The 27,847-nt window shown below is 34.6% G+C and overlaps 1 protein-coding gene across 4 annotated transcripts in view; it reads right to left on the reverse strand.

Annotated features, from left to right (window-relative positions):
• Nucleotides 1–1,038: 1,038 nt before the first annotated feature.
• Nucleotides 1,039–27,847, reverse strand: part of LOC106473536 (zinc finger protein 27-like) — a 28,599-nt gene continuing 1,790 nt past the window's right edge. For 2 of the 4 annotated variants that reach the window (XM_022401951.1, XM_022401950.1), the window contains 3 exons: nt 20,390–20,484; nt 8,624–8,822; nt 1,039–3,030 (listed from right to left, as the gene is read on the reverse strand). In XM_022401951.1, the coding sequence (XP_022257659.1) occupies nt 1,415–2,974 (1,560 nt within the window). In that variant the 5' untranslated portion in view covers nt 2,975–3,030; nt 8,624–8,822; nt 20,390–20,484 and the 3' untranslated portion in view covers nt 1,039–1,414. Of the gene's footprint in view, nt 3,031–8,623; nt 8,823–13,098; nt 13,186–20,389; nt 20,485–27,847 lie in introns of those variants that run through there. The other 2 variants (XM_022401952.1, XM_022401953.1) reach the window with 2 other exon arrangements.

The following is a 27,847-nucleotide window of genomic DNA, read 5'->3' on the forward strand; positions in this document are numbered from 1 at the left end:
TCTTCAATCAATCTCTTCGATCTATCTATTCAATCTATCTATATCTCTTCAATCAATCTCTTTGATCTATCTATTCAATCTATCTATCTCTCTTCAATCAATCATCCCGCAGGCTTTATCTGCCAGGCTTATATACTAAAAAAGGGGGGCTTGCTGAATGCACTAGGAAATTTATAATCATTCGAGAAACTCATCACGTTACTTCCACTGTCGTATGAATATTACGTAATCTTTGAGAAAAAATGCAAAGTAAAACTTCTCAGTCCAATTTTAAATATAACTTTCTATACGAAAAGTATATCAGTCTGTATTCTAATTACTATCACAAGGTGTATTAGTAAATCCAAAATTGTATTCATAATACTTAATTTTAAGTTCACTAAAAAACAAATAATGTTACATAATTCAAAATACAACTAATTCACATGACTGCTATTTTACGACTTGAAACAATTTCTTAGTTAAGTACTTAATGGGTAAGGTAGTGGCGTTTGGATATATTAATCATTATGTTTACTGTGTTTTCTAGATGTTAGTAACCATAAAAAAGAATTTCTTGTTACATTATGATTTAAACAGTTCCTGATTAAAACTGATTATTTTGTAGTGCATCACAGTAAACAATGTCTAAGTTAATGCTCAATATCTGAATTATTTTTTTCATAACAGACTAGCATAACATCATTTGCAAAAGCTTATTTTATAAATGTAAGAACATTATTTAATGAAGGACAATAAAAAAAGCTAACAAATATAACAGGAATCCATTACACTATTAATCTAGAAGTTCTTTAGAATAACAGATGGTGATTAATGAAATGCAAAGGCAACAGAACAAATATTAAAGTGAAACTTTTGTGTTGGTAACATATACATTAGTTTTTGCACTAACATGCAATTGAGAAATATAACTGTAAGTAACAGGTACTTATTTAGAACTAAATACAACAACCACTGCTGATTTTCTAACATACACCATGTAGCTGTAGATTTTCTGTATAATAAAAATGCTGAAAATATTGATAATGACAATGAAACTCAATGATGAATTCTGTTTTTAGATATTGTATACACTTAGACCAGTATATTACATCAGTTATATTACTATTTAGACAGGTTGCTTTGTGCATGTTACTAATACTATATTCACAAATGCTAATTGGGAAAATATTCAATAAAATATTTTAGTTCAACACAGCTTTAGAAAATCTTCCCACTAATTTGTCCTTTTAATAGGACTTTTACTTACAAATCTTGCTACACATCACATTAGTGTATGGTTTCTCACCTGTGTATGATCTTTGCTATACTTTTATATCAAAATTTATTTAAGTTCTATTCCATATATTCCACATTAATATGGCTTCTTCACAGTGTGTATTCTCAGGTAACTTTATAGAACAGTTCTTCAACATTATTTATCATATATTACATGATTGAATGGTTTTTCTCCATTGTGTATTCTCTTGTGTATTTCTAGTTTACTCTTTGTTCGAAACTGTTTTCCACACACAACACAACTAAATGGCTTCTCTCCAGTATGTATCTGCTCATGACTCTTTAGGTTACTTTTACTAATAAATTCTTTGCAACATACTATACAACTGTAAGGTTTCTCCCCAGTGTGTATCTTCTGGTGTATTTCTAGTTTACTTTTTGTTCGAAATTGTTTTCCACACACAATACAGTTATAAGGCTTCTCCCCAGTATGTATCTGCTCATGACTCTTTAAGTTACTTTTACTTATAAATTCTTTGCAACATACTACACAACTGTATGGTTTCTCCCCTGTGTGTATCCTCTCATGTATTTCAAGTTTACTTTTTGTTCGAAATTGTTTTCCACATACCACACAACTGTATTGTTTCTCTCCAGTGTGCATTTTCTCATGAACCTTTATGTAACTTTTACTGACAAACTGTTTTCCACAAACAACACAATTGTATGGTTTCTCCCTAGTGTGCATCTTCTCATGTATTTTCAGGTAACTGTTACTGACAAATTGTTCTCCACATACTACACAACTGTATGGTTTCTCTCCAGTGTGTAACTTCTCATGAATCTTTATGTAATTTTTACATACAAATCTTTTGCCACATATAACACAACTGTATGGTTTCTCCCCATTGTGCAACTTCTCATGACACTTTCGGTAACTATTACTTGTAAATTCTTTCCCACATAATACACAACTGTATGGTTTCTCCCCAGTGTGTATCTTCTCATGACTCTTTAGATTACTTTTGCTTACAAATTCTTTACCACACACAACACAACTGTATGGCTTTTCACCAGTGTGTATCTTCTCATGACTTTTTAAGCTTCCTTTACTAGCAAATTCTTTCCCACATAATACACAACTGTATGGTTTCTCACCAGTGTGTATCTTCTCATGACTCTTTAGATTACTTTTGCTTGCAAATTCTTTACCACATACTACACAACAGAATGGTTTCTCCCCAGTGTGTATCTTCTCATGGATTTTTAAACCATCTTTACTTGTAATTTCTTTACCACACACTACACAACTGTATGGTTTCTCACCAGTGTGTACCTTCTCATGACTCTTCAAGTTACCTTTACTTACAAATTCTTTACCACACACTACACAACTGTAAGGTCTCTCCCCTGTATGTATCATCTCATGACTCTTTAGGTTACTTTTACTAGCAAATTGCTTACCACATACAACACAGCTGTATGGTTTCTCCCCAGTGTGTATCTTCTCATGAATATTTAGACCAACCTTACTTACCAGTTCTTTACCACATACTTCACAACTGTATAGTTTCTCTCCAGTGTGTATCTTCTCATGAATTTTTAGGTTATGTTTACTTACAAAATCGTTACTACATACTGTACAACTGTATGATTTTTTCCCAGCGTGCATCTTCTCATGACTTCTGAGGTTACTTTCACCTATAAATATTTTACCACATACCACACAAGTATGTTTTTCCTCCACACTATGCATCCTCTGGTGTTCTTTTAGATGATGTCCACCCACGTTTTTCTCATATGTCTTTGTATCTAAAATCAAAAGTTGTTGAATATAATAAATAATCTTTGTTTAATATTACTGCATCTATAAAGTACAATAACATAAAAAGACAAGAAAAATTAAAGTGCCCATTATCAAAATACACATTAGGCAAAGAAGGAAACAAGATTAAGGAGGTAAACATACCTTTCTTATGTTGGTTAACCTAAAGTAGTTATTTCCTTTAATAAATTAAAACTTTTATTTGATCCCTAGTGGATTTCATTTTCACAGAAACAAATAAGGCCAGTATATTTTACTTATGTCAATATTTTGACCTTTAGTATATTTTATAAAAATTAATATTTTCTTTACTTTAAAAGGTATTTCAGATAGATACTTACCTCTCTACACCACTAGGAGCTATTACTAGGTGAAAAACTGTCATGGACTTTCTTGTACATGCTACAAGACATGAACAAACTCTAACCCCTACACATGCCTATATTTATTGCCCCATGAGAAATAACCATAGACTCATTCTTAAAGAAGCAAACAAAATGCATCAGAAGTGTGGAGAAATGGTGGGAGGTGGTGCAGAAAGGTAAGCTTCTGCCAGAAATAAATTTCCAGGTGAGGAAAATGTCAACTTTAGAAACATTACGTACCTCTCTGCACCATAAAGAGCTAGAATCTTACACTGAAGATGGTAGACGGGCTGGTGATTATTGGTTGCAAAAATGAGCTCCTTTATAAAATAGTGACAGAAAGGGTAAGCCCATAGGGTGTGACTTCCATGAGACCAAAGGTCACCTAGTACAGCAACACACAATAGAGATCAAATGTTTCTCAAGCAAGAAATATTCTTCACTCAAATTGTTTTTTGTTGCTTTGGCTTTGTTGGTGGTGATGGTTTTGTCACCACTAGAAAGTATAACAGAGAATATTGGGAAAATTCAGTGTAGGTGATAGCATGTCACTAAGGTGGGTGGAATGTTAGAATGTATAGAGTGGATTGGGTTTATGGGCCATTCCGTCAAGGTGAAATACATAAGATATTGTAATAAAGGTGGAGAGAAGAGGAGCTCTTATCTGCACCTCAAAGTAAATCCAAGTCCTATTTAGCTAGACATATGCACTGGGAACTTTATTGGAGATTGAATTATGGGGTGTTCTGTACAACATTTCCAGGTAACTTTCCAGCCTTACATCTTAAATAATGTGTGGATACAACTGGCCTCTTACCAAGGGGAAAGTATCACTTGCAAAAGTAATTCTACATAGTAGTCATAGTCACAAAGAAGTCATAGTTTTGTAGCAATGTTAGTGACACAGAAGATAGGAAAAAGAACAAGTAAAAAGGTGAAAGTGTATAGAGAGAGATCATTAAAAAAATCTCACAACCCTTAGGTTGATGGAAAAAGAGTTGCTACATGTGGGTAAAGTGAAAAGAGATAAGCACAGATGCGATCAGAGCCCAGGATTGGCTTCAAAAAGGTCACAGCCAAAAGCCATAGCAGCTAGTCATGAGGGAGGGGGGATGGTGAACAGAAGTAACTGTGCAAAGAAGAGGAGAGAGAATAATCTCATGAGGATGGGTATAAGACTGAGCTTCCTGCAATCTAGCAAATCAAGAAACCAAGTAAATAATGTCAAATTGCTGGTAAGCAGCCTCAGCTTAGGATTCTAAGTAGTCAGAAACACCCCCAAAGACCTGGTCTGTAATAAAAGGGGAAATATGAAGGTCATGGATATAAGAGGAAGAGAGGCTGACACCTGATATAAAAGCATCTTGATTGAGGGATCACAAAAACAAAGAAACCATATAAAAAGAAAGAGGGAGTATGTTTGTTTGTAGTTATAAGCACAAAGCTACACAAAGGACTATCTGTGCTCTGCCCACCATGGCTATTGAAACCTAGACTCTAGCGATGCAAGTCCACAGACATACTGCTGTGTCACTGGTGGAAAAAGAGAGTAAAAAAAAAATCAAGGCCAAAGTGGCAAACAACTAAGAGCAGGTGTTGCTAACAAAACTATCTGGGTCATGATGGAGTGCTTCACTAAGAACGTAAAGCGTGAAGATATAGCAGAGGAGCTGGATAAAGGTGAAACAAGTAGATTGTTGGAAAGGAGACAAAGAGGAAGAAGGATGAACAATCTAAGCAGAGAGAAGAGACTCAAAAGATTGGAGCTCAAGATAAATAGGTATAATACATGAAGGACAAAAATATTGATCAATGAGAAGTTGGGATAGAAAGGAATCAGCATGGGCATGAAAGTCCTGTGGAGGGAAAGAAGGAGAATTATCAGATGGAAGTTCCTGAAGTAAAGAAACCCAAAAGTCATCAGAATTGACAAATGAAAGAAATAGAATGTGACATACCCAAGTAATGTGCATAGCAAAACGAGCTGGGGAAAGTACCTGTTCCTCATTAGGAAGAAAAGGAACAGAAAAAAAGGCTGAAAGATGAAAAACTGGTCAAGATCACCTAAGAGCAAAGAAGGCAATGTAACTGAAATATGAAGGACCATGACTAAATATGAAGCAGACAGAAAGGAACCAACCATTTGATGCACAATAATGGTAACATCCTGAACAGATAATGTGACTCCAGTCACAAGTGATACAAGTGGAAAGGATTCTTGAAGAAAAACATCACAGCTTCAGGAAATAGAAGCCATAAAAATTTAAGAATTCACAGTAAAAGGGTAAGGCCACAAACGTTTTTTTATTATTTGTTTTAGATAGTATAGAAAAAAATGTGGTGACTACAGGAAAAACAAAATTGCAAACAAATGGATGGGACAAAATCATAAAAAGGGCCAAACTAATGAGAAAACTAAATGCACAGGAAAAGCATGCCTGAATACAAGTGGTGCTGAAGAAAAAATGAGCCTATGATCACATGCTTGTGCTCGCAGGGATTACTGAACATGAAGGTTGTGTTGCCCACCTACCAGAAGAGAACTAAAACTATTATAAAAAGTACATCATATAGACATGTGTAGGAGTGTGAGTATATTCAAGGCTTGTGGTATATTCTCAAAATTCCATAGAAGTTTCGCACAATGTAATAGCTCTTAGTGGTGCAGACAGGTAAGTAATGTTTTTGAAATTGAAAGGACAAGGGGAAAAAAAAGGACAATAATTAAAAAAGCAACAGAATGAAGTAGGAGAATTTCAGTTGTTTGATAAACAAACAAACACATATACATATTTAAAACAACAAACTAAAAATGTACAGATTAAAATAATAGTATATCAGGCATACTACATTTCTTATGTAGCTTACTCTACACACATTATATTTATGTACTTACTAAACAGCTAATACATTTATTACGTAGCTAATGTAAGTTGTACATACAGCCTCTGTAACTATTATTTAGGTTACTCTATACACACAGCATTTCTTATGAAGACACTTATTTATTTATTATCTAAATATATTTCTTTGTCCTTCAATTTTTTTCTAGTTAAACATAACTTCCACACGATAATTATTAAAGTACTCTGTATAAATATTAAACAATAAAATGGGCTATTGTGACTTGAGTGTCACAAAGACCACACATTGGTGGATCAATTCCAGATAAAAGAAAACAATCAGTTAAAAACTGTGACCAATGCCTAACCAGGACAACTTCCTTCTTCTGATCATTGTGGAAACAAGACGGCCAAAGAACAACAACTGCAGAGAAAGTTGCCAATGACTGGAGAAGTGCGGCAAGTAAGGAAAGAAACTATATTGTTTCTCTTCATCATCAGTCCTATGATACAGACTACAACTATATTGTTTCTCTTCATCATCAGTCCTATGATACAGACTACAACTATATTGTTTCTCTTCACCATAAGTTCTATGATACAGACTAAAACTATATTGTTTCTCTTCATCATCAGTCCTATGATACAGACACTAGAACTGTACTGGTTCTCTTCATCATCAGTCCTATGATACAGACACTAGAACTGTACTGGTTCTCTTCATCATCAGTCCTATGATACAGACACTAGAACTGTACTGGTTCTCTTCATCATCAGTCCTATGATACAGACACTAGAACTGTACTGGTTCTCTCCAATGAAAATTCTATGATACAGACACTACAACTGTATTGTCACTTTTCACTATCAATTTTATGATACAAACATTTCTCTTCACTGACTATTTTATCGTACAGATGTTATAGGTAGTGGCCAAAAAAATGGAAACACCAATATAAAGTCACTTAATAGGGTGTTGGGTCACCACATGCGGCCAGTATGGCCTTTATGCACTGTGGCATAGAGTTCACCAGCATTTGAAATTTTGCAAGAGGAATACAACACCACTTTGTCATGCCTAGTTGATGGAAGTGGAAAACACTGTCTGAGATGTCATTCCAAAATATCCCATCCATGCTCGATTGGGTTCAGATCTGGTGACTGAGAAGGCCATGACATATGGATAATATCAGTTTCATGCTCTTCAAACCACTCATGCTCTGTGGATGGGGGCACTATCACCTTGAAAGACACTTCTCTCTGCAGGACAGAGATGCTGTAACATGGGATGAAGATGATCACTAAGTACCATTAAGTAATGACTGGCATCAACCTTACATTCTAAGGGTATGAGTGCACCCAAACCATGCCAGGAAAATGCACCCCACACCATTACGAAACCACCAGAACCCTTCATTGTTGGAACCAAGCACTCAGGGCTGTAGAGTTCTTTAGGTTAGCACCACATGTGCACTCGTACATTTGTAGAGAACATGGTGAAGGATGATTGATTTGACCATATCACATTCCACCACAGCTTGGCAGTCCATAGCTTGTGCTCTTTGCACCACTGGACGTGCAACCATGCATTGCCAGATGTGATTAGCATTTTTGCACTGCAACCAGACTATGGTATCCTGTTCTGTGGAGTTCTCTATGGACTGTTTTTGATGAAACTCGTTGCTTTCACTCCAGGTTGAAATTGTGGCCAATTGATCTGCTGTTGCTTGCCTGTTTTGCTTTGCAATTAGAATTAATGCACGTGCATCACAATCCTGGAGTAGGCACTTCCACCAACTGTTGCCCTTTACTGATGATGTCTTTCCCTCAGAGTTCCATGCTGACACCACCTTAGATACTGTTGCTCATGAAACATCATTAAGTTGAGCTGTCATGATAACTGAAGCTCCTGCCAAACATACCCCAACAATCACCCCTCTTACAAAGTCACTGAGGTCTCCTCTTGCAGTCATGATTAGGCAACCAGGCCTGTTTAGCATTTTTATACATGACCATATTATGCAAAGCAGAGACTATCACACAGGTGTGGCTCGTCCATCAATTAAAAAATAACATCCCAGCATGCTACCCAGGTGTTTCTATTTTTTTGCCCACTACCTGTACAACTGTATAAATTATCAACTGAAAGATAGTATTAAACTAGTTACTAATTATTATACAAAACAATACATAATTAATAGTTATACTTAAGCAACAGAAAAACTATTGACTACAACTGATAATGATATGTGACTATCACAGCCTTACTTAAGTACATCAAATGATTCCCAAAATTTAACTAAACAAAACACTATCTCATCTCAACCAGATGTAATGGTTTTAAGAATTCTCTTGGAGATGTTTCTATTTACCAGGTAAACTTTCTAACTCAGAGCCAATTTGTTGAAAATCATTTTGAAATTCTTTTCCTTTTGTCACACTCAAAACAACATCTTTTGAAATATCTAGGTGATCATCATCATCATCATCATTGCTGTCACTACACTCGGAAATAATCTCATGTTGTTGTGTACCATCAAGTTCATCACTTTTAACTTGGATAAACGTGTTCTGAAACAAAATATTAATAAGAGTAAATAGTTTAATCAATAAGTTAGACAATCTAATGCATATAAAGTCTCCACAAATACATATAAAATCTAAATTTAAAATAGAATGATAAAAAAGTCACATTTCAAAGCTGTGAGTTTATACCAAGAATCCAATAACGAGGACAATTTATTGACATAAAGTTAATTGCATTAGAAACATTATTAAGAACAAAACTTGCTTTATTTCAAAACTTGATTAAATAGAAATATTTATTACTTTTTATCATGATGTAGATTGACTACACTTATTGTATGATCAAAAATATTCAAACAAAATGAATACAACATGAACTGCAAGAAGATATATTTTAAAAGTTGTAAGACATATATATATTTGAATATATTTCGGAAAAATTATATGCATCTACACAGTAACAAACACAACATTAAAACCACTGAAATATTTAAAAATAGGTTTTCAAAAAAATACCATGTCTTAGTCAGTGTATTGAATTATTAAACAAAATTAAATTAACTTTATCATTACAATTTGAATAAGAATACACTTCTTACCAGTTGAATATAGGTTTGAAAATATAATATTAAAATAATTTTGGATTTGTAAATTTTGAAGTCCGTGACAACCACAGCTAGTATAAAGAGTTGGTGGAACAAGTATAAGAACTACATTGTGACACTGGAATTACTTAGGTAGTTGAATGATTGTGAAAATATTCATACAGTCAGATAGTAAAGATCTGTTAGGTTAACATTTTCTAACTCTGAAAATGTATTTTCAATAGCTACTTACCTCCCATCACCCAAAGCTATCTCAACCTTGATCTGCCCTCTAAGCATTGCTAAAACTATCAACTGCACACTAGTCTATTACACCACTTCATTTTTGCACCATTGCAGCAATGTGTGCTGATGATGTGACTACCCTCCACCAATCACACTGCACCCTCTACCACTGGAGCACAAACCTCACTTTTTAGAATTGGCAGGTACAAACTTCAGTGTTAGAAAATGTTAACTTCTAAAATGGTTCAACCTCATCTCACCCAAAGCTAGAATCCCACATTGCAAAAGCGGAGGGGCCAGTGAAGGTACCAAGGCAATCAAACAAGTTGAGAACAACCTCTGTGAAAGAACAGGTGTGCCACAATTATAAAAGGAGGCACACCTGTGGAGTATAGCACTACTGCTGGAATAGGTATGCTCTTCGCCCAGTAATGAACAAAGTAAGACAAATAGGATAGAACTTAATAGACAGGCACCATGTCATGTAAGACAGAGTCCACTCATGGACAACAGACAGTACGTAAGACATCCACATATGTAAGAAGCATGAGCAGGTGACACAATGATAGATGGATTTCAAGAAGGTGTCTCTAATCTGATATAAGAATACTTGGCTAGGTCTAAAAGACCATATCTGAATAGGTCAAGTGTGGTCCAAGAGCAAAAAATAACACAAAAGTGCCTTGCATAAGTTTATAAGATCAACAACTGTTGTATGCCCAGGCAAAAAACATCCAGGAGAAGCGACTTGTATTATATGGATTATGTCAAGTGTGGTCTATCTAAGCAGAAAACATCCAATGGAAGCACTTTGTGTAAGACTGAGAGATGAACAAGTGTGGTCTGCCTAGGCAAAAAAACATTTAAAACATTTAAAAACATTGTGATAGAAGAAAGAGGGGGGAAGGGATATGCATTGAGGAGTCAGGAGGAAAGACACACTGGAGATGGTGCAATGGGCACCTGCATGTCCCTATTTTGAAAAGCAGAAAGTCCATGATTGTAAGGATCACAAGTCAGTAGGGATGGGCAAAAATTCCTAGGTGTTTTACTCATGTAGTTTATTAGTGACAGTCCTTTATATATAATAAGTAATAATAAAAAAAATATAAAGATATAGATAGCTGCACACCACCGGATAAGTGGTCGGTGGTCTTACAAAAATACCCCATCTCCACATGCCATATATAGAATTAAGTGTATATAAAGGAGCTTTTCCAAAAATGGAAAGAGGTGAGCAGGACCACTGTGTTTGATCCAGTGCATGAACAATATCTCAGCAAACAGAAAAGACAGAAGGTTCTTATTTTATATTCTAGCTTGTTAATGTTGGTAATTTGAATTCTTAATTCATAAGAAACTACAGACTTAGTACTTTGATATCACAAACATCTAAATTGAACCAGTTCTACATTCAACATACCATGTGACACAAAAAGCAATGTTTAAGTCTGTTCTTTTAATATTTATTTTTAAATTAAATAATGTATAATACTAAAATCTGAATTATAATTTACAGTTTCATACCAAACTTAATGACATAAATTCATAAAAATAGTAGTTCAATAAAATTTTGAATGTAAGTCAACAAATGCAATGATATGGCCTTTGACCCATGACTTGTCTGGAAAGGGTTAATAAAATCGATCCAGTATAAAAGAAACAAATTAAGCTGAAACAGCCAAGAAAAACAAAGCAGTGCTGGCCAGGAAAGATCAGTCAGAAAGACCTGAACTGGAGTGACATGGATGAAGAAAAATTTGGGGAAGACTGATGTAATGAGAAAAAACAAACATTACAAACCAGATGTAAACCTGTCTGTACTTAATGACAGCCAGAACAAGTGGATGACGAACCAGAGACTAAAAACAAAAGAGGTAACTAACCTGAGAAGTGATAAAAGATTGAAAAACTTCACGTGGAGGAGTACCCCTCAGGAGGCAGAGCCGCCAAAAATTAGGAGGATCGAGAGGTCACTCCTGAGTAGAAAGTGTGTCGGGACTGGAATTAGCAACAAAGACAAAGCATATATATTACAATGAGTAATTTAAGTTAACTTAAATTCTCAGGGAGGTGGTAAATAAATTAGAGAAAAGGGAAGACCTAGAGAGCAAATGTCATAATTTTCATACTAAAGGAGACTGAAGATTTTAAAAATATTTCCTTATAAAATTAAGGAATTAAAGGTTAAACAATATTAAAATTTGATTTATTAACTATGTGCCAAATTTCTTGATATACAATGATAATAAAGTACTTTAATTAAATTTTTAATGTAACTCTAAAATGTCATCAGATGTGCATTTTGAATGACCTATAGCAAAAGGGTTAAGGTGGTTTCTCAGAGACTTGCAAGAAAAATGACTCACAACACCCAGATGGTGACATAACTGCTTTGAAACAAAGGAAATGTTGACATGATCAGTATAATGTGAGAGAAGGCACATGGCACGCATACTTTTTCTGTATTTGTAGCACTATGTAACTGTTGTATACCTACATTACATATAATGATTAAGGAGTTCAGGTAGCAAAGAAAATATCAGCCAATAAATGCCTTTGCTAATCAAGTAATTAATGTCATAAAATACTACAAGGTTATGAAGAGTGAAAGGAAAGAGTACTCATTTTCATTTTCTGTGACTCTGTTGTATGCATTTATGCCAAAAACAAAGAGGTCTTTTTTAACATTTCTGCTGGAAATGCAAAATACAAAGTGGTTTGTTTTATTTTGCTTTCAATGTCTAAAAAGCTTTTATCTTGTTAACTTATAACAATAAGTCATATATTAATGACTTCCTTATAAAATGTTATCACAAACACACATTGATAACAATATCAAAAACAACAATGTGACTTGTTTCCTTATGCTAACATGATGATGTCAGCTGTTGTTGTGATTTAATAAAAGTATTGTTGTACTGTATAAACCATATATGATTTTGTGTTAATAAACATGTATTGTTGTATGTGTTGTTATATATTTATTTGAAAAAAAAACATATCTCCTTGATAAATCCTACAAGGCCAAATTCACAAAAATTTGTTTCCTACTGCATAAAATTTGTCCAGCTGCATGTTAGAATAAACCCTGGGTTGATTAACATTCACTTGGAATAAAGACATTGGCTATTTTAGGTGTGAGCAGATGTGCTATTATTAAGGTATCTAATGGAGTTTCCAAAAACACTGCTACAGCCTTGTTACAAAGTCTTTGTATGGGATATGTCTTGATTATGTCACAAAAATAAGGGCATTTATTGTCATTACCATATGCAATTGTATCACTCACTAATTAGTATTAGTTGACGATCACTGATAATAGTTGTGAATTTAAGAGCATAAGGTCATGAAAATATCATTAATTTGTGGAAGTTGGGGGTTTGATGAGATAAACATTCAGCACTGACTGAATAAATGTGTGTAAAATCAGAACTAAGTCCCTGCTGGTATAAGTTGGACTAAACAAGCATGATTAACAAAAGACTTACTGGGTTTATGTTATAGTGTAGATTCAACAGGTTTGAGTATGTGTGTGTTGCATGAGAACCAACCAAGATACCACTGTTACTCCAGGAGCTATAAAAGATGGTGACAAAAGTAAGCATAAGTTAATAAGCCATATCAGAATGTACAGTGTAGAAGCAATTATTAAGAAGTATGAATTAAGGAAATGATAATTAATAGACTGATGACTTAACTTCTTTAAATATTTTTTTAAATTATTAATTAATGGTTAACGAGATTGATGACATACTGTTTTCAAAATGTCTTGTACTGTCTTCCTAATGCATATAATAATTGTTTTGAGGACTATTACAACCAATAACTTTTGACTGGAAATGTCCCCAATAGTACGTCAAACTTTTGAGTCATGACTAAGTTCATTAGAAATTATTCTACATAACCTAGTTGGATGATAATCTTATTCCAATCTCACAATTAGGTCACATGATAGTAATGATGGCATAAGGCTTCAAAATCATTTTAATATAATATATACAATCTCGGTATCATTTACAAACTGTTGCATATTCTATTATTTGAAATCAGACATTTCACAATTTTCTGTGTTTGTAACATAAATTAATAAGATTTATACAAATGTATGTTGCTTATATTTTTAATTTAGAAATCTCAAAGTTTCTACCATTGTTAACTGAAAGGAGGTTTGCATCATGTAGCTGTCACAGGTTTCAGGCATATATAAAATGTAAGTGATGCTAACATCAGTGAAGTAAATACATTAATTATTGTAAGAGTGATTCTATTTTCCAGAGAAAAAAATCTATATAACTGTCAGACAGAGGATGTTAGAACAATGGTGTAAAGAGAAGGCACAGGTATTGTTTATTTATATAATTAGTGGTAATGAAAGAACTGAAAGATCATGAAGAAATAGCAGAAAATGTAAAGAATCAAGAAGAAAATACAAAAAAAGATCAAAAAGTGAAAAAATTAGAAAAAGAATTACAAACACAAAAAATTAGATTTCCAGAAGAATTACTTTTAAAAATTAATGACTGAAATCATGATAAAAAAATAGGTTTAGGAAATGCACAGAATGATTACAAATATGATTGAAGAAGCCACAGGAAATGTACAGAAGGTCTACAAACAACATGATTAAAGAAGACACAAGAAATCCACAGTAGGATTATAAAGAATGATTGAAAACAGCCATGGTAAATGTACAAAAAGATTATAAACAAAATGGCTGAAGAAGCCTCAAAAAATCTACAGAAGGATAATAAAAAATATGACAGACGAAACCATATGAAATGCAGTACAGATTTATTAACAACATAACTGAAAAAGTTACAATAAATATACAGATCAGGGTGGTCTTTATTTTGGAAGTTTTGATTCACCATACACACTCACCTCCTTATTTCATTGAAATATATAAATAAATAATTCACACCAAATTTTTCCATACTTAATAACATTTAGGGTTTTCTCAAGGTCAATTTGTATCTAGCCCCCCTCCTTAAATCTTAGTGATCAGTTCTTTTAATTTTTTTTCTATCATTATTTACTTATATTAGATCGTGAAGAAATTAATGTCGCGTTTCGGAACACTTTCATTAACTACCACCCAAAAAATAATTAAACAAATCGCCTAAACATCACATTAGTGTAGCCTATATAATGTGTAAAGTTTAGTATATCTAATCCCTTATAGTGATGGCAGAAGAAGAGACACACATTCGGCATGTAATGCTGTTTGAATACAAGAAGGGAAACAACACCACTGTAGGCACAAAGAATATCAAAGAAGTTTATGGAGATGTTTTGAACATTCGTAAGTGTCAAAGATAATTCAGCAAATGTTGTTCAGGTGACTTTATCCTTAAAAAACTGTGATGGCAGGGGTCAACATGTTGGAATTGATATTGATGCTATGAAGATGCTTGTTGAGTCTAACCCAAGGCAACATACTCATGAAATGGCCCTAAAATTGCACGTCTCTCTTGAAACAATACGTAAACATCTAAAAAATATGGGAAAACTCCATAATGAAGGTGTTTGGGTGCCTCACAAACTCTCCGATGCTCATCATTTCCAAAGTGTGAACGTTGCCTCGTCTTTTCTGGCACGTAATGAGCATGAACCATTTTTGGACAGAATTGTCACCGGTGATGAAAAATGGATTCCCTATGCAAATATTAAACTCCAAAAACAATGGCTCAGTCCTTAACAAAAACCACTTCCAACCCCTAAGCCTGGACTCCATCAGCAGAAAGTGATGCTATGCATTTGGTGGGACATCAAACGAGTAATTCATTTCGAACTCCTCAATCCACAGCAAACTCTCAATGCAGAGATCTATAGTCAGCAACTGGAACATTTAAATCAAGCCCTTCATCAGAAATGCTCTTTACTTGTCAATCGGAAAGGCATTCTTCTCCATGACAATGCATGTCCACATGTGGCACGTTCGATGCAACACAAGATTATGGAGTTGGGTTTAGAAGTTCTCCCCACCCACCATATCCTCCAGATATTGCACCATCAGATTACCATCTTTTTCCTTTGCTGCAACACCACCTTAAATGGAAAACATATGCAAATGTGGAAAGTGTTAAAGAGGACATCAATATGTTTTTTGCTTCAAAGAAAAGAGGTTTCTTTAATCAGGGCATTAACAACCTGAATGTAAGATGGAAAAGCATCATCGATATGAATGGAGACTATTTCATTTAATAAATGTTTTGTTTGGATATATAAGTTGTTTAGGTTTTTTCATCTAAAAAAAGCGACATTAATTTCTTGATTACCTAACATTTTAATTTTTTATTTAAAGTATGAGCAGTCGTGAGAAAATCATTCGATTACTCTCATTGAATTATGAGCCATGGAAATGTATATTATAATCCTGAATTTACGGATTCAAATATAAGTCTAAGCTGAGTGATCCAAATCACACACACTGGTCTAGCTGTAATTAATGAGTGAAGTTAGGAGTGAGTACTTGGCCATATTAACAAGATTAAACTTGCTTCGATAAGATAACCATGACAATCTGTTTAATGTTCAGGAAGTTGGTTTAATTCAAAGGACCTAGGTTTTATGAAAATTTAAAAGCAATTATGTAATGTTGCATATCTGCTGTTTGTTAATTTCCGGTAGAAATTCTTTCCGAGAAATTTCAGCAATACAAGTCCTTTCTTAATTAAACCAGTTTATTCTTCCTCAATACAAACTTTTAGCACACAGTAATTTCACAATCAGTACGTTTCTCGTCACTTTAAACTTAACTAGTTTTATAATGCACGCAATAAATTACAGCAATTCACAATCTAACAAAGGGGGCGCCTCAAATACACTCAGGCCTCCCAGATCATTCGAGAAATTCATCACGTGTTACCAGCATCACGTGACATCTGCTGTCATAACAGTAAATTCACAATCAACTCACTTGTAATACACACTGAAATTTGGTAAGCTTGCAGTAAACATTAAAACAAATTCCAAGTTTTTTTTTTCAGTGAAATATCTATATTTTATCTGTTATTTTCTCCACCCTTACTCAATACTGACTCTACCAATTTGGCTAACCTTGTAACTACTACAAAAAAATATGAAATAAATCTAAATTACCCTATTTTTTTCTAGAATGACAGAAAGAATAACAGAAAACTACAACAGTCCACCCAAATAGCTTAAAGCTCATAACAGTCTACATAGGTTTCTACTTAATTTACAGTTTGCTATTTCAACCTTACCTAACTAATAATCCCAACATACATATTACATATGTGAAATTGTAAATCACTCAGTGAACACATAGCTCATGTTTCCATAATGAATGATGTAGAGCACATTTGTGTGACATGACACACTGTTTTAAGCCACTTCGTAGTCCAGAAAAAGAGGGAAATGATGCTTTAAGGGCACAAAAAACCTTATTGTGTTAATTTCATTTTGTTATAATTGACACTGTATGTGATAATTACAGGTTGTTTTCAAAGTTTTGATAGAACAAGATACATGTATTTTCAATGTTCAGCTCAAACTCGTAAAATTTGTTTTAAAAGTCTGGATAACTATAACTAATGTAAAATGATAATTTAACATTAATACAAAGCCATAAGTATATAGTGAACAATGTTTTAACCAGAACTTGCCTGTTTTCACAGATTGTTCCCATGAGAGGAGCATGTACGATAAACACAGCAGTATGTGAAAGCTGAATGAAATGATTCATCTTTCCCATAATATGCCTATTCTCTAAAAAAAGGCATTCAGAAATAAGTTCACTTTTCTTACCCTACAATATAACTTTTAAAGGTTGAGGTCTCTTTTAACCTTCTAAAACCTGGACTAAAATCATAAATACATCACTGATCAAAGTAGTTAAAATTCTATCTAATAGCTTGTATTGTATCTGCATATTCTGAGTATTCTAAATAATTCTGGCAAGTTCTGGGTTATTTTGTAATATTCCAGAGATTTCCACATTATTCAGAATGTTCAAGGACATTCCATACATACATAATCCAGGAATATTTTGTATTGCATGACAGTAGTTCCGAGAATTACTTCTGTATCATTTCAGCTGACACTGTGTTGGCACATCAATGCAAACAGATACTGCAACAAGAAGTAAGACTAAACTTTGTTTGTTTGGCTCAGAAGAAACTGAACTAATAGGAAGCAGATTATTTTAAATAGGCAAGTTCTTAATATGTTTTAATACCATTGCAAAACATTAAAGAAGGCAGTTTGAGAAAGTTCAAAGCTTGTGATTAAGGATGCTGTAGCTTTTTGAAACAGGGCTCAAATTCCAGTTCATCCAGAATATCATGCTATTATCAAATTGGAGAAGCTTATTGAAAAATAGGAAAAGCTAAAGAAAATTTCAAGAGAGAAAACTGAAACACAGCCAGCTAATAAAGTAGAGTTTGTGAATAATATAAAATACTTTTTTTTACATCACTGATGGGAATATCTTGACCCTGATTAAGGTCTCAGAAGACAAGAGCTCTCTTTTTTTCTTAAAGGGAAAGGTGATGTCATGGGTGCATGGGCCAGATGTTAACATTTTCTTAAATTGAAAATGTATTTCCAATAAAACTCTGCTGACACTTAAAGCTATTACTAAACTGCCAGGGTTTCAACTTTGCCCATCTAGACATTGGGCTGATTTTTTCTCACTTGCTTCAGTCTTTTATATCCCACTCAATTGCCCTTGGTGATATCTGTCACGTGATACTCTCCACTTACGTCAATGTGCCCTCTATCTTGGTACTGTATATAAGCACCTCATTCAGATAATTCTATCACTTTTTCAAGACTGAAAACATCCCAATCTCTAACACTGGCTCTCAGTTTGGAGGAAGGATGGGAGAGTGTTAGCAGAGATAAGTATTATTGCAAATACATTTTCAATCTAGGAAAATGTTAACTTCCAAAACATAATTACCTCTGCTGCCACTTAAAGCTTGAATCCCACACTGAGAACATGGAGGGGCTGGTAAGGGTAGTAAGTGTCTGCATAGATCAAGGATGAACCAAGATAAGAGTGGTATCCAAGTGGGGGAACTGTACCACATCCAGAACAGGTATGCTTTTTACCCTGAACTTAGTTCCTCTATCAAGGGTAAAATAGTACCTGAGTAATCATCACTATAGGCCAGCAACAACCAGATAGCCAAGGTTCTACAACTTGGAGTTGGAATTAAAAGGTCTTGGTCCCTATATCCCACATTGGTGGCTAGGGTAATTGGACTGCAACATTATAGGATGGGACCACTCAGCATTCAGAATTATGAGGAGATAGTGTACCTCCCTCCATGAATAAAAAACTAAACCAATATTGATCAAAAACAAGGGCCATGTGCACCCTAACCGGATAGCTGAGCATCAAATCTGAACTGGTATTACAAGCATGTTCCCACGTAGGCTGGTGTCGCTCCTACCAACATCTGGAAAAAAATTCAGGGACTCAAGTAGGATGGCCCCGAACTTTGCCTTCTTCTCCAAGAGTGGAGGAAATCACTCAAACATTCTGGAGGAAAAGCCTCTGTCCATCACCCCAGTGACTATAAACTGGGTGTGGTAAGGACTTCTCAGCTCCACTAGTGGAATCTGGGGGGAATTCATGTTGGGGAGTCCTGAGGAACAGTGCTCTGGAAACAGTGCAATAGCTGAACCAACTTCCCTAAATTTTTGAAAGCAAACAGACCATGATTTATTCAATCTAATGATCAACAGGGACAGGCAAGTTCCTCTTTACCTTTACTCATGATTGTCCATGAGTGGGGTCCAGCATAAAATGGTAATACCATCTGGTGAGCTCCTAAAGGGTTTTATGGAACACCTGATTTCTACAGAACCTGTTGCAACCAGTAGTAAATATAGTTAAATTGTTTGCTAGTGTGGAACTGGAGTGATAAAAGTACACCTGTCTGGACAACACTTACTGCAGAGTGGGATCCAGTGAAAAAAAAGAGGTAATGGACCCTGGAAAGGGGACAAGAGGAGGACAACAAGACCAAAGAAGTAAGAAGAAATCTACAGAAGAATTACAAACAATATTAATCAAAAAAGTGACGAAAAATCTTCACAAGGATTGTAACAAATATGACTGAAGAAGCCACAAGAAATGAATAGAAGGAATAAAAGCAAAGTGAATGAGAAACCCACAGTAAATGTATAGAAGGATTATAAACAAAATGACTGGAAAAGCCACAGGAAATCTACAGAAGCATTAAAAACAATGTAATTGAAAAAGCCACACTGAACATATAGGTTTATAAACAAATGACCAAAGAAGCCACAGGAAATGTAAAGAAGGATTGTAAAAAACATCACTGAAGAAGCCATTGGAGATATACAGAAGGATTATAAAGATGATTGAAAAAGCCACAGTAATTGTATAGAAAAATTATAAACAATAAGATTGAAGAAACTATTTGAAATATACAGAAGGACTTTAAATAACATAACCAAAGAAGCCACAGGAAACATACAGAATGAGCATTACCAATGTGACTAAAGAAGGCAAAGGAAATGCACTAAAGAATTATAACCAAAATCATTGAAAAAGCCACAGTAATTGTTCAGAAGCATTATGAAAAACATCGCTGAAAAAGACACAGGAAATGTACAAAATTATCAAGACATACAGTAGTGTGTCATGTGGCCAAAAAAAAAAGCAAAAAAACTTGAGATGTATGGCACATAATATGTTATTTATATGAATCAAGAAATTGCCATTTTCAGCTACCTGTAACTTAATATTCCCTCCATGAATTTTTCATATATATTGCTTACCTCACATTCAAAATTTCAACCAAATCCATGCAGCCAACACTGAGATATGAGATGCCAAAGTTTGTCTGATTTTCCTTGTCTGCTTCTTCTATGAACTAAATTGTAAGGAATTTTTAAAAACATACTTTCCACTCTTCAATTTTTATGAAATTTGATACACATTTAACATACCATTTATTCTACATCAGTCTAAATTTCATGCAAACCAAACACAAAGTTTAGCTATTACAGAAAAAAGAATGGCAATTTTTGAAGGATAATTTTGGCTCAGACCTGCAGGACAAATAATAAATGAAATTTTTCTGAAATTACTTACAGGAATTCTCTGATCTCAACTTAAAACTCAGCTGTTATCCAGTTTTTATCAGATCTCAACTGACTAGTGTTCAGGTCTACAACAGCAAAGGACATATACATCTCGTTCTACAGCCTAGATCGCATCGTCTCTAAAGTGTGATAGCTTGTATATATGTAAGTAAAATATAATATTGTACTCTGCCACTTTGAAAACATTCTTTATATTTTACAGCTTCTCTGCATGGTGGATATTCAACTGACATGTAGGCCACATGCTGCGTGACATGATAAATCCATGTATGTGTGTGTGTAAAATTCATGCATTTATAGCTCACACTTGTATGTATATGTATTTTTAGGCTTTGTTAATCATTAAAAGGTATGACGATATCCCTCACAATCACTTGTGCATTCTGCTTTTTAAAAAGTAGTGATATCTAAACCAAAAAATTCCAGGTGTATATAAAAAGTGCAGCCAAGAAAAAAAGAAAAATACGACAACTAAAAGATGTGAAATCAAAATCTGCAATCCAACAGTGCAGTAATACTGTTGATGACACTAAAAATTTTAATAATGACAACTCAGGTAAACATTGTGTTACAGAATCCTAAATAAAACATGGATGATGGTAACACAATGTTCACCTGAGCTGTCATTATTAAAATTTTCAATGTCATCAACAGTATTACTGCACTAGCTAGGGTGCCAATTTTGATTTTACATCTTTTAGTCGCTGTCTTTTTTTTCTTCTTTGCTGCACTTTTTTACAGCTGGGTTGTTTTTCTTTAGATTACAAACAACATGAGCAAGAAAGACACATGAAATCTATAGAAGGTTATTAACAACATGAACAAAGAAATAATAAGAAATATAAAGAATGATTATTTATAGCATTACTTAAAAAGTCATAATAATGTTACAGAAGGATTACAAACATTACCAAAGAAGACACAAAAAATCTTCAGAAGGATTATAAACAATATGACCAAAGAAGCCACAGTAAATGAAGAATTATAAAAAATATGAATGAACAAACCACAGGAGGATTATAAATAACATCACTGAAGAAGCCACAGGAAATATATAAAAAAGGATTGTAAATGACATCACCAAAGAAACCACAGGAAATCTACAGAAAGATTATAAATGATATCACCAAAGAAACCACAGGAAATCTACAGAAGGATTATAAATAACGTCACTGAAGAAGTCACGGGAAATCTACAGAAGGGTCATAAAAAATTATCTTAAAAGACATATAAGCTACTAACTGTGAAAAATTAAGCAGTCATAAGTAACCATGACAACTAAGGAAAAGGAAAGATTTAACCTTTTAACAAATGCTACACTTTTTAAATACTCTTCTGTTACTGAGTTACATTCAAAATTTTAATTTTAATAAAATTAGCATTATCAAATACATTATAATTCAAAGTTTTATATTATCCAAGTCATTATTCCTTTGTTACAAAAGAAACCTCTGAAACAAACAGTTTTTAGGTCACTTTATATGCATATTGTTGAAAGACCTTAGGTTTGACTTGCTTATGTATCCTTATAGCTCTCTCTCTGTACCTCTACCACAGTTTAGTCATAGCTCTATGTGTACAGGTCCAATTTTACACATTTGTTTCGTTTCTCAACTGCAAGAATTCTTAGGAAATGATTTTATCACCCTACCCCATCTGCTAAAAGCCAGGTTCATATTCCAAAGTAATCTGTTGCTAAGCAACAGGTTTTTCTGTCCTTGAATGGAATTCTTTTAACCAACAGAAAGAGCAGAATTCATCTCTAGTCTCTCCAGTGTAAAGAAGATGTAAGTAATAGAATATTTTTCAAATGACAAGCAAATTTCCATTGGTGTCCATTGTGGAGATTAATGTCCCCAGTGCTTGGCTATTGTTTCATGCCTTATACATATTAGTTTGATAGACAGTTAAATTGCATTACGGTTTTACTTTTATATATTACTTAATTATATATTATTTGTTTTAAAATTCATATTTGAAAGGTTTAATAATTTTTATACGTTTAATTATTAGTCTTGTATCTTGTCAAATCTAAACATATGACATTTTGCCCTCAGGCTAACAAGTGTCCTGTGAACAGTTGTAAAATGACCTGTGGGCCATTATAAGATGTTTCAGCATAAATAATAAAAGATGAAGAATGGAAAATAAAATTAAAAATAAACTATAAGTGAAAAGATAAAGATGTAAAATTATGTATATGAAACAAAGAAGATTTCTAGTGAATTTCTACAAAGAGCTGAAAGGTACGTACATATTTCCATTTGTTAATTTCAAACATTTCATTGCACTGTATGTTAATAATAATAGCTATATTTATATTTTAAGTCATAAAAAGGAATCCAATAAAAAAGACAATATTTCTGTGACAGAAGCTCTTAAGAGTGAGTCTAATCATGGAAGTAGCCATCCTTGGTCTTACATGAAAAATTATTTTGAATTTGTTGGAAGTGAAAGTGTTTTGTTGCAGTGTAAGATGTGTTTGTCCAAAAAAGAATATTTACATTGCCAATAAGAAATTACAATGAGCTGGGCATTGCTAGTTGTAACCTTTTGGATATAAACTTCATCAAATAGTACATAATCATCATGGGACATGTAGCACAAGGGCTAGATTGACTTCCAAGTGAAACTAAAGCCAATATGGGACTACTTCTGCCAACACTTACTGCATGTTTGACAAAAACTGAAAGATCTTTGTGATATACCACTCCAAACTTGCAAGTCACTTATTAATGCTTGGATTTCAGAAACTGAGAAGTGCTTTAAAGCTGTCTTTGTCAATGAAATCCACAATCTCACAGCTGATATTCACCCATGGTTTAAACTGATTTGGATTATTTCAAAAGCTAGGAAAGAAACTGTAAAACAAATGATGATCAAAAACTTTCAGAGAAGATGGAAGACAGCAGTGATGAAAGTTCAGTGATTTTTTCATCATTTGGAGCACTGAGGGAAAGGATGAAAAATACTTCTTCATGTGCTTTCATAACAAGCAAAATTGGCAAGTAATTCATCTTGCAATGATCAAATAACATTGTTCTTGAGCAAAGAACCATCTAATTCAAAAGATGTATAATCAAGCTTGTTCCCTTCACCAGCTTTTAAATCTCTCTTCATTTACTTCAATATGCCCATTCCATCGAGTGCAGCTAAAGAGTGCATTTTCTCAACAGGGAGTGACATTTTGAAGCTAAAAAAAGTTGGATTGACAGATAAAATTTTGGAGAAGCTGATGCTACTGAAATTAAATAATAAATTATAATAATAATAAAATTGCACGAATAATAATGGACATAATATCTTCTGATATTAGAGATTTTTTATTTCATATTGGTTTATCAGTTTACTTATTGTTATTACTGTCCTCATATTCATTCATTTTTTACTATTGTGTTCTTTACTTACTACCATTGAATGTATCAAAGGTTGAAGAGTTGTTTCTATCCTCTCATCATTCACAAATATGGATAGGCTGTTCTGAGAAGTCTGTATCATGTTATTGTAGCAATGAAGTATTAGCATTTACCAATAAATTTGCATTCTTCAATCTTACATTATCCATTGACAAAAAATAATTATCATAAAAAATGTCAGTTTCAAAAGTAGGGGTAGCTATAGTGCCACTGTATTTTTCTTGCTGTAGCAGTACCAATTGCAGTGCTCCATTAAAGAGGCAGCATGCAAAGCTATGTGGTTGATAGAGTACATTTAAAATAATGGCCCCCTTAAATTTATCAAAAACCATGGTCATACAAGACAGGGTATGGCTGATTCCCTTCTGCAATGTCCTGAAAAAAAATGGATATTGACATTTCATATTGTTTTGGACAGTTGTATGAGAATGTGTCTAACATGAGTACAAAGTATAATGAATTGCCATCCATAATTTGTGAAAATAATCCACTAGCCAGATATGTACCTTGTTGTATGCAGTCTTTAAATCTAGTTAGGCAGGCTACAGTTGATTGCTGTCACACAGTCGTAGCATTCTTTAATTTTATGAAACAGTTGTACTACTTTTTCATGACCACAATGGTACTTGCTAGTCAGCTTATGCAGTTGCAACAAAAGCAGTGGAAGCTGATTATACTGAGATTCAAGAACTGCTTAAAGATGTTACTAATATGAATGAAAAATGAGATGACTGCAAAACTCTAACTGTACTTTATAGCACAATGCTCAAATCAGGCATTTTTTCAGTTGGGGAGTGGGAGAAGGATGGGAAGTGTGAGAAGAGAGAAGTACCTATCAGAAATACACTTTCAGTATAGGAAATTTATAACTTTCAATACGTTGCTTCCCTCTGCTGACAAGATTAGCTAGAATCCCACATTGAGGAGGAGGAGGGACTGGTGTGAGGGAAGAACAGATGTACCCCTGAAAGCATTCGAAGGATACCTCTATAGATGAGATAGTCAGATCTGAAGAGGGGAACCGCACCACTTCTGATCCAGGTATACTCTTTGCCCATATGTGAAATGTATAAGAAATCATGGCGGAAAATGAGAGGAGCACATCTGAGTGGGAGAGAATGTGGTAGGAAACTCATCCTAACCAGAAAAAGATATTGTAACTGAATCCCACAATAAGAAAAGTGGGTAAACAAGGATGTGTCCCATTGTGTAAAGTGGCTAGGGTGTGGTGGAGTGTACTCGGTAAGTCAACTGCAACCAAAACCTCCTCAGAGGGTACTTACATCTGCACAAGGGTAGGATGAGGATCATACTATCTTCACCTCAAACCCAAAAACTGTGGAATTGAGAACCAATCTGATTCCTGGGTATTACACAAGATTAGCTCTGACCTACAGATCTGGGAATTTGACATCCTGTATCAGAAGGAAGTCTATTGCATGCAATCAACCGTGAAACCGTTCAGGACCATCAAAGGTCAAGAACATCCCTGTAATATGAGAGAATGAGGAAGTGCCAAGAATAGAACCGGAATAATCCTACATATCCCTGCTGTGACCCACAACACAGAAGAATGAAATCAAGGAGAAAGATAGACAATCCTGAACCTGTGTGAGGACTTATGTTGATTGGTTCACTCGAAATTCAAAACCAGCCCACAATGTACCGACATCCATGTGAGGGTAGGATGAGGGCCCACATTTTTTTGACATCTCACCCCATTGTTTGGTTAATCACAAATCGGAGGATATAATGTCATCTACACTGGCAGGACACCACCACCATACTCTGAACTGAATGGTTATAGCCATCTTATGTGGAACCCATCCAGCAGGGTGTCTCCATGGTCAACCACCCCAGCAACTTGGAACTGATAAGTGGTAAGGACTCCCATACTTCAGTAGAAGAAAAGTGGGGATGAGAATGTGTTTAAGAGACCTGGAAGAACATCGACACCTGAGACAGTGCAATGAGTGATCATGAAACCCTATCTTGAAAAGCAGACCATACCAATTTATTCAATTGAGGCATGGCAGGGATGGGTAGCGATCCCCTTCTGCTTTACCCATGAAGTCCATGAGTGGTATGGTCCGGGATGGGCCAATCTATGAAGAAAATATCATGAGGTTATTCACCTACAAATGATCTTATGAAACACCCCATCTCAAAGGTGAGTGTGCAAAGCCATGGAGAGGAAAGTGTTAGTCAACATGGCATAGAGTACAGATTTAGATTTAAAGAATATCTGGTCAGGCACCACTTGCCACAGAATGGGATCCATGTAATGAAGGTATGAAAAACGGGCTCTTGAAAAAAAAGAAAGTATGAATAAAGACTTACCCAGTGTCAGAGTAGTCCAAAGTCTGAAGTAAACCTGAAGAGGCTGAAACCGTGATTTGAGGTAAGTAATAGGAGATGAACATGTTAGGGTTGGTCCACATGCCATACTGTAGGATTTCCTCCAAACGCCGATGAATATGAGAAGCGAGGTAAAAGGTGAGGTGTTGGATTTGATACAGAACAAAGTATGGTGGGAAGGGGACAAGGAGGAATAAGCCAACTGGATCAAACGATGAACCCAATTGGTGAGGGTAAAAGGGGAGAGATCTCTAGACGAAGAGGGTTACCATGGGATAAAGAGATGGGAACAGGAACTACGGAAGGAAGATGTGTAGGCAATATAACAACAATGAGTATGCACAGGACATAGAAGTCTATCTGGATCGGGACGTGACTAGAGATGAGACAGAGAGGGAGGGGAAACAGGCGAGAAAAAGGAGTTACCCTCTCAAGCAGCCGAAATTTTGGGGAGGAAGGAATGATCCGGATAAAGGAGAATATAGGTATGGTGGTAAAGTGTGCATGTAATGCCGATGGCAAACAATTCAGACTGTCAATGCCCAAAGCAATAAGGAGAAGGAAATACACCTTAAGGAACAGGTGAAACAAGGAACACAAGGGAATAGATTTGAATGGAGGTAGAGTAAGAAAATGGAGAACCACATTAATGTCCCAATCTGGAAGAGAAGGTCGTCAAGGGGGTTGACGAATCCGGAAGGAACGGGTTAACATGATGAGGACAGTTGAGAGGAAAACTCTATGGTAACGGGAAAGATGAAAGTTATGGGATTTGGACAGAAGATTCCCGGACGAAAAGCCACTTGACATGAATTGGAAGCTCAGAATGTTCCCTAGTGGCTTCCTCAGCCATTTTAATGAGCTTGGCACCATTTATTTCTTTTGAACCAATATTTCAACAAGGTAGGATGTGTCTCTAGTTTGCTTAAAATTTCACGAAAAGCCACTTGACATGAATTGGAAGCTCAGAATGTTCCCTAGTGGCTTCCTCAGCCATTTTAATGAGCTTGGCACCATTTATTTCTTTTGAACCAATATTTCAACAAGGTAGGATGTGTCTCTAGTTTGCTTAAAATTTCATATTTTTTTATACTAAAATACATCTTAGTTACTAAGCTTGATAGATTATAGTAGAATTCTATGGTATTAATGTAGTAATTTACGATTTTTTATTTATTCAAATGTATATATAAAAAATATTTTGTTTCATATCCTCCAAGTGCTTAGCAACCTACATAAAGCAGCAATCGAGTACAAAGGTCGTAACTAGAAGAGATAATTGTTTGCTTTACTTCTTTATTTACTGTTCTATGTTTTAAGAAAAGTTTAAAAACTTATTTCAAAATAGCCATAATCT

Source organism: Limulus polyphemus, unplaced genomic scaffold (assembly GCF_000517525.1).
Source record: "Limulus polyphemus unplaced genomic scaffold, Limulus_polyphemus-2.1.2 Scaffold6257, whole genome shotgun sequence".
Taxonomy (NCBI): Eukaryota; Metazoa; Arthropoda; class Merostomata; order Xiphosura; family Limulidae; genus Limulus; species Limulus polyphemus.